This window comes from Amaranthus tricolor, chromosome 7, assembly GCF_026212465.1.
Source record: "Amaranthus tricolor cultivar Red isolate AtriRed21 chromosome 7, ASM2621246v1, whole genome shotgun sequence".
In the NCBI taxonomy this organism is placed as follows: domain Eukaryota; kingdom Viridiplantae; phylum Streptophyta; class Magnoliopsida; order Caryophyllales; family Amaranthaceae; genus Amaranthus; species Amaranthus tricolor.
Genome location: NC_080053.1, coordinates 26,724,444 through 26,737,985, shown reverse-complemented (window position 1 = coordinate 26,737,985; position 13,542 = coordinate 26,724,444). Strand labels below are relative to the sequence as shown.

The window sequence follows — 13,542 nt, the reverse complement described above, 5'->3', positions numbered from 1 at the left end:
AGGAACGAGTGTAGTTCATACAAATTCGATAAACCCATCACTAAGATGATTGTTAGTAATAACGTTATTTGTCTTGTCGCTAAAGATGTGCAAACAACTAATATGATGTGCCGATCCAAACACAAACCCAAGTTCAAGACCAAAACAAAACCCAATTATTAATCAAAGCTCATGTGGTGGGCCAGCAGTAGCTATCATCGCCACACAACCACAACCGCTAGTTTGATGTAATAATAAACAATAAAAATAACTAGCACTCTTATTTCCCAACTGATAATTACACCATAAAAGATCAGCAATTTTTGACAAGGTTACACGAATAAAATAATTTTAGGGCAAAATTTAGGAAAACTAAAAATCACTATGCATTCTTGATCTGAATCAACACGTAAATGGTACAAGCATAATTTGATGCATCACTATGCGACTCGATCACAAAGGAAAACACCTCTTTGATCTTCGATATCATGCAAATATGGAAAGCAAGTATTATCGAGCCTTCATTTCAAGAAAAAACAAAGAAAAGAAGAAATAAGATCCAATAGTCGTGGTCTCGAGGACATCTTATTACGATGCTATGACAGCAGCAATCCATGAAGCATAAATACCATCGCTTCTCACCCTGCACGTAAATAATGGTCAAATATGATAATACTGATGTTTGTGAACATAATGAGAACATTTGAACTCTATATCAAAAAATCAATCTATTGTGAAAAAAAAAACAAATCCTATGGACAACATTTAGGTTTAACAACAAAATCCAACCTTATAGGCAAGAAAGCCTTATAAGCATCCTTTCCCATCTTCCTTGTAGATTGTCAATATGTTCAATGCTATGTTAATTAGACTTGTATCCCATGTCCGACTCACATTTGTGTCTAAATGTCCGACTTATCTATTTTATGAAAATTCTCAATAATTGAACAAAATTTGGGGTGTCTAGGTGTCCTACTCATGCCTGATTGGCAAGGGTGCGACATGGGTATTCAAGGTGAAGTGAAGAGTCTTAGTAAGAGTTCAAATGCACATCTTGGAATTGTGGCATAACTTGACTAAGGAACTTTCATTTGAGAAGGACACTCGTGATCGGTTGTCAGAGAAGCCTATTAGTTACTAACTTGTAAAATGATCCTTAAAATTGTATTTTTGTTGGACTCCAATGAAAGAAGTGTGTCTGGCTCTCTTCAAGGCCCTTTACTTCTACAACCGCTTTCATAGTCGCAAATTATCCTATTTCTACAACTGTTTAGAAGATCAAAGTTCCTCAGCAAATGAAAGCTTCTGTTGCGGTTTCAAATTATCACAGGTGTGGAAACTACACAACACTTAATGCTGTAGAGGCACATTGAAAGTCACGCAGCCTATAATATTGAAGGGGAAAGTGGTTGTATAACAGCATCAGTATAAACCATGAAAAGTGGGCATTAAGAAGTTAGAACCACATTGCGCAGACTAAGAAGATAGGTTGAGTTCAAATGAACGGACAAAATGAGCCATATAGGTGTGTCCTAACCATTTGAGGCATCACCACCTTGAGACAATTCTCCCAGGAACTTTTTTTTAAACAAATTCTCCCTGGATTCCTTAATATGTGTTCAGCTATACAACAAAGCTCAACTAAATACCGTTACAATTTCCAATACCTATTTAAAACCTAATTATTGTTCTTAACTATCCCCGGTTTTTTTACGGTGTAACAAAATATCCAATTAATATATATATATATATATATATATATATATATATATATATATATATATATATATATATATATATATATATCATTTTTTGAATTTTTCATTGAATTTTTTTATCAATTGTGCTCCCACTAAATTTCAACTGGATCCACCACTGATTCTCAATAAGGATAAGAAAATATTTCATAAAACTTCAGCTAAGGACTGAGTTCAATGCAAGCAACACAAAGCTGTATGCAATAAAAATAAAATGAGAAGGCGAAGAGTTTTCTTACAAGTATATATCATCCAGGTTAATTTCTGGAAAGAGATTAACAAAAAACCTGAAGCCATCTGGACTAGTATCCCTGCAAAGCAGACCTGACGATAGCACTAAAAAGGTTATTTTAATGGCAAAAAAAGGTTAAAGGAAAATTATGATTTATTTTTCAATTGATCATACCTTTGCCTTCAGCAGCGAGAAGATGTTCCTTGGCCATTGCTGGAGCTATTCCCAGGGCCATTGCAGCATCACTTGCACTTATTCCAGTTCGGAGGGCTTCAGGTTTTAGTACAAGAGTTCTGATTCTACCAAAAATCTGAAGCCAAAAATCGATAACGATTTCAATGAGTGAAAAAAGCCCATTTGCACCAAGAAAAAGCAAAACGTAGCAAGATATTGTATATAGCAATTTTTAAGAAAAATCTATGAATCTAGTGGCGGATAAAAAAAGGAAAAATAATATGCAACAAATATTACAGACTATCAAAGAACAGCTTGATATTATACCAGAATGGACAAGAGATAATTGTATATCATCAAGGTTTGGTAATAACGAGAAGAAATTACCTCATCATCACTGTGAGATTTGCTTTGAATGACCATAACACCACTATCGAACTTCCGCAGGATCATGGGACTGTCATTACATAACATCAACTACTCTGAACATCTGTAAGCTAGTCACTAGTAAATTCAAGCGGTAACATTAGAATATCCTTACACATCAAGCTTCTCCCAAAGAGTGCAAGCTCGCAATAAATCATCAGGCGATATCAGTTCTGCAAAATATGACTCAATGACACTCATCAGAAGCTCACAAATTTAAAAATATCGAATATTTCCAGTCATAAAAAATTAGAGTGTGTCCCAGATAAACGAAAGGTACAAGTAAAACTTGAAAATTAGACCTGTTCCACGTGCACGATTGAAAAGGCAATAGATATCAATAAGATTAATCATTCCTCCAGCTCTATCCAGTGGAACCTTGACAAAATCTGCTAACTACAACTAAACAAAAATCAGAAAAGGAAGGCGAGATTCTTATTTACAAAAATATACAAATTCCCTCTGAATTGTTTCTCCAAAATTTCATCTCTAGGATTAGGAGACAAAACCACCAGTTCCAATAAATGCACCAGATTCACAACTACACACATTGTTTGCATCAAGTAATTGTTGCTGGTATAAGCACAGATAGAGGGTTTGGAACATATATTCACTTGAAAAAACCATTAGCAGGATTCAGAGATAAAGACTTTCAACTAGCCAACTACATAGAAGCAATCATAGGCTTCCTCTGTTTTTTACTCTACTCACATCATTTCCTTTTAATGGAAGCTCCATACTATTAACAACACACTTCATTGTTGCCCAGAGCTTCTTTCTCTCTCTCCTCATTGCAGGAGCCCCTTTTTAATATCTCTCTATCATTAAGTCTTAGGTGCAAAATTTTATGGCAATAAAATCAAATCACTGTGTTCATTAAGAATCCAATTAGATCATGTCCCTACTTAGCTCTAATACTCAGATCAGTAAAAGTGAGGCCAAGTGCTTGAGGAGCTACAAAGGCACAGAGACTCAGGAAGCATCCAGGGCACAGAGCAACACAACAAGAGCAATGATAATGCCTTAATCCCAATAATATGGGGTGGGCTGCACGAACCAAAACAAATCAACATGAGAAATCTATGTCAACAAAGATTATATTTTATTTGCCTCGTTTTTTCAAACAGAAAAATTATAAAAACGCTATTTCATGACTTCTAGCTGGAGGCATGCCAAAGCGATATGCAGCAAGTTACCTCAGTGTGCCTTGCACATTATTAAAATAAGTTTAGTAGTAAACTATCAAGTATCAACTAACAAGTTAGATTTTTGGAGATGTCAAGAGTACATACAAACAAGCTTTGCTTAACAAGACTAATGTTGGATATGTGATAATTCAAAGAAGAATTTCCTGAGTATGATAAGTTCTTCAACCAAACCACACAAATTTACATGTCGGTGAATGTAAGCATTACTAGATTCGTGTATAGAACAATTCACGGATAAATTTAAGCCGCCATAGCAACCATTAACATCCCTTATTTCGATAAATTTAAGCAGTCAGGTATCAACCATTCGTGTATAGTTTCTTTGATTTTGGATTATACTGGACTATGGTAAAATGAGTCAATAAATCATGTACACTATACTACAAAGAGTCAATCGGAAAAACCTCTTTATCATCACTAACAAGTGTACAACAAGGATAAGGTTGCATACTTCCGACCCCCCAACCCCGCCCTAGGTGGGAGCCACTTGATGGCATTGGGGCAATGATATATTGTTGTTGTTGATGGTATCAACCATTATTCAAAGATCCACACCAAGTTGCCAAATAGTCAGATTCCAAATAAACAATATACTTCAACCGGTTATTAATAGTTGCTACACTTTCCCCAAATGGAATTATCTTATTAGTGGCTACACTTTCCATTTTTAGTAAACAAAACTAATAAAAGTACTATTTTACGCTTACTATTATTTTACTCAATTTTTATTTAAAATGGCAAACCTTGAACATAGTACAAAACTTTGTCATTACTAATTGTCTTTAGAAACCCATTCAATTAATTCATCCTCAACTACTTAAAACAAAATTCCCAACTACTCCATGCTCTATCCAGTTCATCCCCTACCTTGAAATAAACCCATTTTATCCCATATTCTCTCTTTCTAACATGAAATCTTCACCTTAAAACCTTAAATTTGTTGAGGGGTTTCAATCAAAATTTCTCAAGCTTATCATATATGGTGTCTGATTAATCATTGGGTGCAAAAATTTTGCTGTGTTTCAAATTTTTATGGGGGTTTTACTGTGCTTAGGGTTTCGTATTTATCATCTAAATTGAGTAGGATTTTACTTTATAGCTATGAAGAGCAGGAAAAGAAAGACTTCTACAGTTAACATGCTACAAATAGAAGAACGAGTGAAGAAAAAAGATGGTTTAAGCTTTAGAATTAGAAGGGTCTAATTTTGGAAAAAATTTGTGTTGCCTAATGAATTTCTCAATATATATTTTTGCATAAGGAATTTTGTAATCCCTTATATTTCTGCCTAAACTAATGTTGAGAATACTTTGAATCTTTGTTTTTTGTATTATTATATCACAAGGGTAATATGGGCAATATACTTACTCCTTGGTTTCTGTTGCTACAGTAAATATAGCAACCTTTGAAAACCGGAGGAAGTATTCTTCTACCACTTTCGTGTAGGTTTTGACCATTGTAGAGCAACAACAATAATGCAATTGCCTTCATCCAAAAAGATTGAGTAGGCATATATGAATAATTAAGAATCCACACTGAAACAGAAAAGTCAAGAAGAAAACTCCATCATAATATAAAAATACTGCATAGAAAGACACTGCAGGCTCATAAGGACAGCAATTCTATGATATGAAATTAATGTAACCTCTAAGTAAGAACTGCTTTGTAATAAAAAGATGACAACCTGGCGAGACAACTGCTGATGATACAAGGCACCAGCAGATTCTTTTGTTACTGGTGATATGATACCAACACTGAGCAACCAATCTTGCATCTCTTCTTTGGAGCCCATCTCCTCATCACCAGAAGTACTGGAGTGACTATTTGTCCCTGCTAAGAGTTTTTGCCTCATTTTCTCAGACAACAGCACCATCTCCCTAGCTTTGCTCTGCAAAATCCGAGAAAGTAGAGTTACACCAGCCAGTCAATATGCATCGGAAGATTAAATACACCAGAGAATTACAGGACCCGGTTTTAAGCCAAGGCTGCTCAAGTTATTGATATATTTCATTCACTCATAATAATAGCCCTAATTACTCTTTCAAAATGTTTAGGAAACATTCTATCCTAACCCAACATTATTATGATTTATGAATGGTTTTACGATATGCTACTTCTTATGACATAGCTCCACCTGGGAGTGTTCCAACATTTCTAACTGATACAAAACCTCAGTATAGGAGGGTTGCGCTAGGTGAGTGACAACCAACATAAAACATTTCACAACTTAGAACATAAGCCGAATTGAAATTATCATGGGGCACACCCATTCAGCGTGTGAATGAACTTTCTTAGGTGTAGGGATAAATGAGAAAGGGCTTACACTTGAATTTGGAATTAAATGAGAAAGGGCTTTACACTTCACTTCCAGAATGACAGTTAAGTATGCAAGGGTTAGCTAGGTCCAACCTAAACTAAGTTGATAAGTTCCACATCTCTCAAATGTGGATTATTAGGCTTTAGTAGAGATGACGGTGGATGAAATTTGCGGGTTTCACATCGCATCCTCCCCTATTGGGGCAATAATGGATATGGTTTTGGTAGATTGTAGGTGGATATGGGTATGAAAAGTATTATCCGCCTTCTCCATACCCACCCTCCATGCCCCGTTCCGTTCACTTTAGAGGCGTTATAAAGTTAGATACGAATGAACTCTCTCCAAATCTGTGTTACAGATACTATGAAACAATTTTTCACAACGATTGAGCAAGATGTAAAGCATAGATTCAAATGGGCTCAAATGGATAGTTGCAACCGAAATGCTACCCAATTAGGTATGCTATTAAGGCTAACGCAAAAATGTTATTTGAGTGCTATTCTGTGTCTCAATGTTACGTTCTTAACGAACTCATTGTAGGAAGAGAGGCAGCTGGGATGCATATGTAAAAGTGATTCAAACTTTAAAAAGACCGTAAAGACATATGAAGGGTCTTTTAATTGAAGACATGACTGAAAATCATTTGCATTAGTTCAATTAAATGCAAAGAATTTTGAAATTTTAAAATGATATGCAAAGAATATGAAAGGTACAAGTTAGAGAAGTAAAAAATTGAAACTCTCAAAAACTTAATAGAGGGATACGTAGTCGATATTGAAACAAAATCAAAATCGACATGAAGAATTAGGATTTCAGGTCATTACAAGGTTAAGAGACTTTGTCCCACATTGATTGTATGGACCACTAATGTGGTGTTTATTGAGGAAATGGGCTCTCTACCTACTAGGAAAGTCTTTGGGGTGAGTTTTCTTGTTTATTCTATAACATTATGCTTATCAAAAATGCAATGACAACCATGGGTTGGTCCAATAGTTCAATGTTTTTCCATTCATCCTTGTGACAAAGGTGTGACTCTCACCACGTACGGAAACCTTGGGATTCTTCAGCCTTAACCCGATCAACAAAAAATGCAACGACTAATGCTAAACTAAACTAAACTCGGAAACAAAATGCCACAAAATAAGTAGTGGGTAAACTTAGTTGAACTTATTTGCATTGAACATAAAACAAGGTCTAATAAATGGAGGAAAACCAATCTAAATACCATACTAGAAGCTTTGAGACGATATATCAACTAGGAGTAATTTACACAAAGGGAGTAAAATGCAACAAGTAGCACTAAATTCTTCCGCTAGTAAATCCATTGTTTTTCTCTAATTACATAACAATACCAAATTCATTTGATCAAATTATCATTCATCAAACCTGGGTATTTTTTTATCAGCCCAATTCCTAAAATGCAGATGAATTCAGCTATACAAGGAAAGAAATTGAGCAGAAATGGAGTAAATTTACCATTAGAGCATTCAAGTCCTGAAAAGCATCTTGCAGAGTTTTATCAGTACTTTCCCATATTTCCTGTTCTTTCCTAAGTATTCCAGAAACCCCAACCACAGGCACCTTAATCGCAACACTATTTTGTCTCTCCTCCGGCAACCCACCATCAGACTTCTCCCAATTTCTTCCCCTCCAAGCTTCCCAAAGCTTTTCATAAAACAATTCATGATTATCAGATTTCCCCCTCATTACAAGCGTCACCATGACCGACCCAATTGACGGAAGAGATAGCTCGAACTTGACTCTAGGACTGGATATTGACAGCATGGATTTAAGGGATTTTTTCATGGTGAAGATATGGGTGATTTGAGCAAGTGGGATTGAGACGGCGTCATTGGAGGAGATCCAAATGAGGCGATGGGTGGTCAAAGTAAGAAGACCAGAGGTCAAAGGAGAGAGATTTGGGTGGGTTGAAAAGTTGGGTTCGATGTCGACGGAGGAGAGAAGGAAGCATTCAACTTCGTCGGAGGAAAGTAAGGGTCTTCCACTTGTGGTTAGCTCTGCTGATGGTAGCCATTTTCCGGCCATTGATGACCACGATCAAGTCGGGAGAACTCGTCGTAAGGCCCAAGAGATGCTCTTGTTTTTATACTACCTCGTTTACATTATATTTAGAAATTTTCGTGAGATACGATCTCTTTAAGAGATATCATTTATAATTGGATTGGCCCATCATATATTTTTTAAAATGTTATAAATAGGTATTAAAAATAATATAAGTTGACATTTAAGATATTAAAAGTAGGCATTGTTGATAAAGTAAGTAACCATTAAGGATAATGTAAGTAAACAGTAAGATTACGGTAAGTAGGCATTAATCTTTAATGGTTTGATCGTAAGATAATAGACGGTCTTTCAAAGGACTAGCTGAATTATATTTGCACAAACATGTTACAATCTGGCGCAAATATTTCAGAACCATGAACTACTCAACATAATCTCCTATAGACATAGTCTACTACAATTTTTTTTTTTAATGTCCACCAATCTTAAAAGCGAGACACATCTATTTTTTCACGTAACAAATATAATCAAGTACATTAATTATAAAATATATATATTGACAAGGGTGTAAAACGAAGTAGTATATACTTCCTCCGTTCTGATATTGTTGCTACATTTGCATGGGTACGGGAATTACAAAAAATGATTGACCTACACTGTAGCTGGTTGTTTACTTTATAGAGTATAGTATTACTTGCCAAAAATAGAAAATGTAATGGGTATTATGGAACAGAGGAAGTACGAGGGAGTACCTTTTTTACTAAAGGTTAGACTGAGCCGTTGAGGGAAGGGGAACTTGCATAAAAAAGTGGTATATTTGTTATGCAATCGAGATAAAATTTAAATTTTTAATCATTTTATACTTTTACTAATAGACGTAAATGTGAGTATTGTACATAGTAACCCTATGATACCTAAATCATGAATACAAATTGTTGCATGAGGTTGTGAAACACGCTTTATACGTTGTTAAATAGTCAAAATAATAATACAAATCATAAAAACATAAACTCTATATTTTTAGTTCGTGTTATTAAAAGAGATTATCTCACAACAATAGTAGCATGATTAGTTTAGGTACATACGTACAACCTCAACATATGAAATTTCAAATCAGTTCTAATCAAATTAAGCAAAACTCAATTATGATAATAAAATTACACATTATTATATTAGACGATTTCACATTAAAGCGTGTTTTGACTATTTATCCGTTTTTGAAAAACGTGTGTACTTTTTCTTGTATTATTTTGCTGAGGTGATTTTTATTTAATCATTCTTTTTATACTCTTTTTTTTAAAAATATCATTTAAAAATTCGACAGTTTAAAAAAGATAAGTCGTTTTTTTAAGACTACTTAACGTAACAATTTAAGTATTATATTTGTTAGTGATTTAACGAGCTTAAAACGCAATTTTATGGAAAAATTGTCAATATTCGTTAAAGCAACAGTTTTAAGTGATGATAAGTGGTGCAATGTTGTTTTAGTAAGGTTACAACTTTAGCATTCCAAAAGCTGTCCGATTTGGGATGGAAGATTTTGAGGGGAAGTTGACGATTTCAGAGGAAACGGAACTGGAAACTGATGAATCTAGCGACGATTGTTTGAATAAATCTTCAAGATCAAAATCACTCATTTTGCTTCGTAGATTTCTCTCTATTCAGCAACGAAGAGCCGAAGCTTACGCCAAATTGCGAGAGTATAAACCCTAAACCTTCTCAATCTCCCTCCCTTTTGCTCTTACAATCACTTCTTTATATGGATGTTTTCGGGTTTGATGTTATGGTTTGCAATTTTTTAGTTATTGCTTGGTTTCTCCGTGTTTAGCAATGAGTCATTTAGACTGTAGATTGGACTGATCACTCAATTTAGGAATTAAAAGAAGATTAAAATTATTCGTCTTGTTTAAAATTAGTGGGTTCTCTGCTTGACGTTGTACTTGCTTTACATTTTTCTTGCAATTTGCAAGCAATGACCATTTTTGTGTTAAAATCACGGTTGTATTGGCACCAGGGGAGCTCAAATTTTGTGGCAAGGCAAAAACATTATACTGAAAAATTAATCCTAAAAATTAGTTTGTTCTTTTGATGTGATGAGGAGATATTATGATCAATTCTTAATATTGACCTTCTTCGGCATAGTGTTTTTGATTGTGGTTGTTGAGTGGACTGGAGACCGAGTTCATCAAAATGTTCATGCATAGTCATGGCTTTTAGATAAGATTATTTTTGGGTTTTCCATGTGTCTAGGTAACATGTCAATTTGGATTGATTTAATTTTCGGTATTTTCTCGATTGGGTTAGTTTCAACCCGATTGAAGTATTTGACTGCACTTGTACTTTTCCTTTATCAGTTAACCTTTATGATCTTTGCTTGACTAGCTAGTATTGTGACTTGCACAAGCATCCGTTATCATTGAAATGGATAGCCTGTCAAAAGTTTCTTGGTAATTATCAGGATGGAGTGAGATTATATCTCTATAATAAAAGTCTATTCAATGATTACAGATCATTGCTCGTGATATTATATCTTCAAAATGATGCTTATGAAAACCTGATTCATTTCTTCCAGTGTGTTACAAAATGTTCCATTGTCAAAATCTGAAATTTCACAATATACTAGCAAGTTTTTTATTTTATTTCTATACTACTTGCTGTGTTTATACTTTTTTCATTTCTATACTCTGACTCATTACAAATAAAACAGTGGTTTTGCTGAATACTTGATCTCAGGGGGGGAGTTGGCTTACCAGAAGCTTTGCAGCGAGATCACGGTGGAGTTTAGTGATTGCTCAAAACAAGTAGGACTTTTCATCTCATTAGTTTATGTACCTTTTTCTTTGCTTTTTTCTTCTTTTAGGCTTGTAAAGTTTACCTATATTTCCCTTGTCATTCCTGATTTTCAATACTCTTTGCAGGTTCATGGATTGGAATCTCAATTTTTGAAGCCTGATTGCTTTAGAGATGATCTAGCTAAATTATTAAGGGCTGTCCAGGAACAGGAAAAGCAGAAACTGGAGCTAGTAAGAACTACATTCATTTGACTCATTCCTAGGTTCTATTTTGGAAATCTTAATAGAGATCAATTTTTGTTGTTTATACTTTATAAATACTGGTTGGTGTTGAGTACTTTGTATACCCCTTGGTTCATGCAATTTTTATTCATTTGATTTGTTACATTAGAAAAGTGAAACTTGGAACTTTGAGGTGTTTAGAAGAGGAAGAGGTAGGCCAAAGATGTCTTGGATTAGAAAAGTGAAGAATCACATAACAATTGGGATTTTCTAGAGCATGCAACAATAGATATGAATGCGATGAACTGAATACATATGGATGATATAAGAACAACAATGCCAAAGCCTTAATTTGAAAAAAAATAGGGTCGGCTACATGAGTCAATATATTAGTTTCAATTGTCGTCGACATGAATTTTTCTTAAACATTCATTTTAATTTTCTACCATCTCAATTTGTAGTCTAGTACATTCATATCTTTTTTCTCTCCAGTCCTTCAAGTCATATTTGGTCTTCCCCGCCCTCTTTTTAAGTCTACCAAGCTCCAGTCTTCTATATTCCTTAATCCTTACTGGTTCACTAATACCACGTCTTTATACATGTCCAAACCATCTTAAACGATTCTTCATTTTTTCTCAATTCCTTGTATAAAGTATAAATTTTACTTCCAACTTGATATTACATTTGTCACCTGCATACACTGTAAGTTATAGATACCTGATTCGACCATAGATCGTTCTACAAAATGAATTGTTTTGAAATTCTATTGATGTCAACAGAGATGAATTCAATTTTATCTCACTTTTTACTGGTACCAAGACTGCAAGGATACAGGTATTGAAGAAGGCCGGGCGGCCATCTGAACGACTTGTATCTCACGAGAACTGTTTGTTTAAGAAGCCAATGCAGCATGAATGTGTGCATGTCCATGAGTTAACTGATGCAGCTGGAACCGAGGAAGCAGAGGCAGATGCAGAGTATGATAATGCTTTTAAAGAAGCCATGCAAGGTGTGCAGGAGGTTGTGACTTGTATAAATGAATACTTGGAAGAAGTAAGGTATGAGATTGCTGCCCTCGAAGTCAAGTGAACTGTCAAGCTTAAGGTGAATTCTTTAAGTAATAGCTGCCTATCGATGCAGAATTTGAAAAACAAAACCTTAGTTTGTTCAGTCAATGAAATATATGTACATTCTTGAGACTTGAAGTTGACTGTGTGTCTGTCTCCTGACTCCTGAGTGTAAAAGAATGAATCTTTATTCACTAGCTAGATCTTATACAGTACTAGATTTTATACAATACATGGGATTGGAGTTTAGGCTTCTATAAAATGCTTTATGTGGTGGACCATGTTAGGATAGCATTTTAAGAATTGGGAGGTGACAAAAAGTCAACAGAAAGAAAGGGGAGGAGAATGATAATGGACCTGTTTGATTGGCTGTTAGTTGAAGTTGTTGGTATGAAAATATTTGGTAAAAATTATTGGTCGGTTATTGACATTTAGAGAAAAAATATGTTGAAAGTCAAAAACCAATAATAAAATTGTTCATTTATCATGCATTATTTCTTTTTCAAAATATGTGTCTAATGGTACTCCCTCTTAATCTAATCAAATGTCTCATTTATTTTATAACACTATTTATCAATTTTCCTTTTAATTTGTATTTTATATTTAATCTATATGATAAAACATAGTCGAGTAGTATCTTATTTGATTTATTTCGATGTAAATTATATTAATGTTATAACCAAACACAATAAAAAAAATATTTAGAATTAAAATAATACATTGAGGTGTGCAAAATCAATTTATGTTGAGGCTAATTATTTTTCATCAAGTTTTGTATGAAATTGTCTAATTGTGAAATAAGTCTATACATAGCTTATTTTTCTAATTGATCACCTTAAGAATGCAAATGATTACATTAAGATTATGGTGACCACTTTAAGACTATTGAAGATAGTCACTTTAAAACTATAAATAATCACTTTATAATTATAATTAGTCAATTTATGATTGTCTGTAATCACTAGTTAGTACTATAAAAGGTGATCACTCTACCACTGCAAGTAATTACTTGAAGATTATAGTTGATCACGTTAAGGTTGTAAACGATCAATAAAATTAAAAGCAATCATTTCAAAACTATAACTTTGTAATTATACACTAAATTAGCTCAAACTCAATATAGATGATCTCAACGTTAGTGTACACCCCGGCCCCTCGGACTGCTGGTGACTACTTATGAAGATTGTAGATTAACCCCACAAACCAACACAAGTCTTTCCAGCACACTTAAGCCTCACTCGTACGCGCCTGGAAAAACTTCCCTAGAGATCACCCATCCTAAGATTGCCCCCACCAAGCACGCTTAACTGTAGAGTTCTTAACAAATGGACTCCTTAGAAAAGATGCA

The 13,542-nt window shown here is 34.4% G+C and overlaps 2 protein-coding genes across 2 annotated transcripts; one reads left to right on the top strand and one right to left on the bottom strand.

The window, feature by feature from the left end:
- Positions 1-241: 241 nt before the first annotated feature.
- LOC130817293 (vacuolar protein sorting-associated protein 36) lies at positions 242-8,210 on the bottom strand. Its single transcript, XM_057682916.1, has 8 exons — positions 7,568-8,210; positions 5,459-5,662; positions 2,871-2,964; positions 2,684-2,741; positions 2,530-2,599; positions 2,143-2,278; positions 1,976-2,060; positions 242-622 (listed from the first exon to the last, which is right to left on the bottom strand). Exons 1-8 carry the CDS (start codon positions 8,135-8,137, stop codon positions 568-570), a joined length of 1,272 nt encoding a protein of 423 aa, XP_057538899.1. The 5' UTR covers positions 8,138-8,210; the 3' UTR covers positions 242-567.
- A 1,337-nt stretch (positions 8,211-9,547) lies between these two features.
- LOC130817291 (uncharacterized) lies at positions 9,548-12,475 on the top strand. Its single transcript, XM_057682913.1, has 4 exons — positions 9,548-9,813; positions 10,821-10,914; positions 11,032-11,136; positions 11,947-12,475. Exons 1-4 carry the CDS (start codon positions 9,644-9,646, stop codon positions 12,214-12,216), a joined length of 639 nt encoding a protein of 212 aa, XP_057538896.1. The 5' UTR covers positions 9,548-9,643; the 3' UTR covers positions 12,217-12,475.
- The last annotated feature ends 1,067 nt before the right edge of the window (positions 12,476-13,542 follow it).

What these genes read in the sequence shown, in the direction of transcription:
- LOC130817291 (XM_057682913.1), top strand. Translation starts at nt 9,644, where the DNA reads ATGGAAGATTTTGAGGGGAAGTTGACGATTTCAGAGGAAACGGAACTG. An exon ending in GCTTACGCCAAATTGCGAGA is followed by an intron (nt 9,814 to 10,820) that starts GTATAAACCCTA and finishes CAAATAAAACAG; the next exon opens with TGGTTTTGCTGAATACTTGA. An exon ending in TTAGTGATTGCTCAAAACAA is followed by an intron (nt 10,915 to 11,031) that starts GTAGGACTTTTC and finishes TACTCTTTGCAG; the next exon opens with GTTCATGGATTGGAATCTCA.
- LOC130817293 (XM_057682916.1), bottom strand. Translation starts at nt 8,137, where the DNA reads ATGGCCGGAAAATGGCTACCATCAGCAGAGCTAACCACAAGTGGAAGA. An exon ending in CAATCGTGCACGTGGAACAG is followed by an intron (nt 2,742 to 2,870) that starts GTCTAATTTTCA and finishes CATATTTTGCAG; the next exon opens with AACTGATATCGCCTGATGAT. An exon ending in AACCTGGATGATATATACTT is followed by an intron (nt 623 to 1,975) that starts GTAAGAAAACTC and finishes ATTTACGTGCAG; the next exon opens with GGTGAGAAGCGATGGTATTT.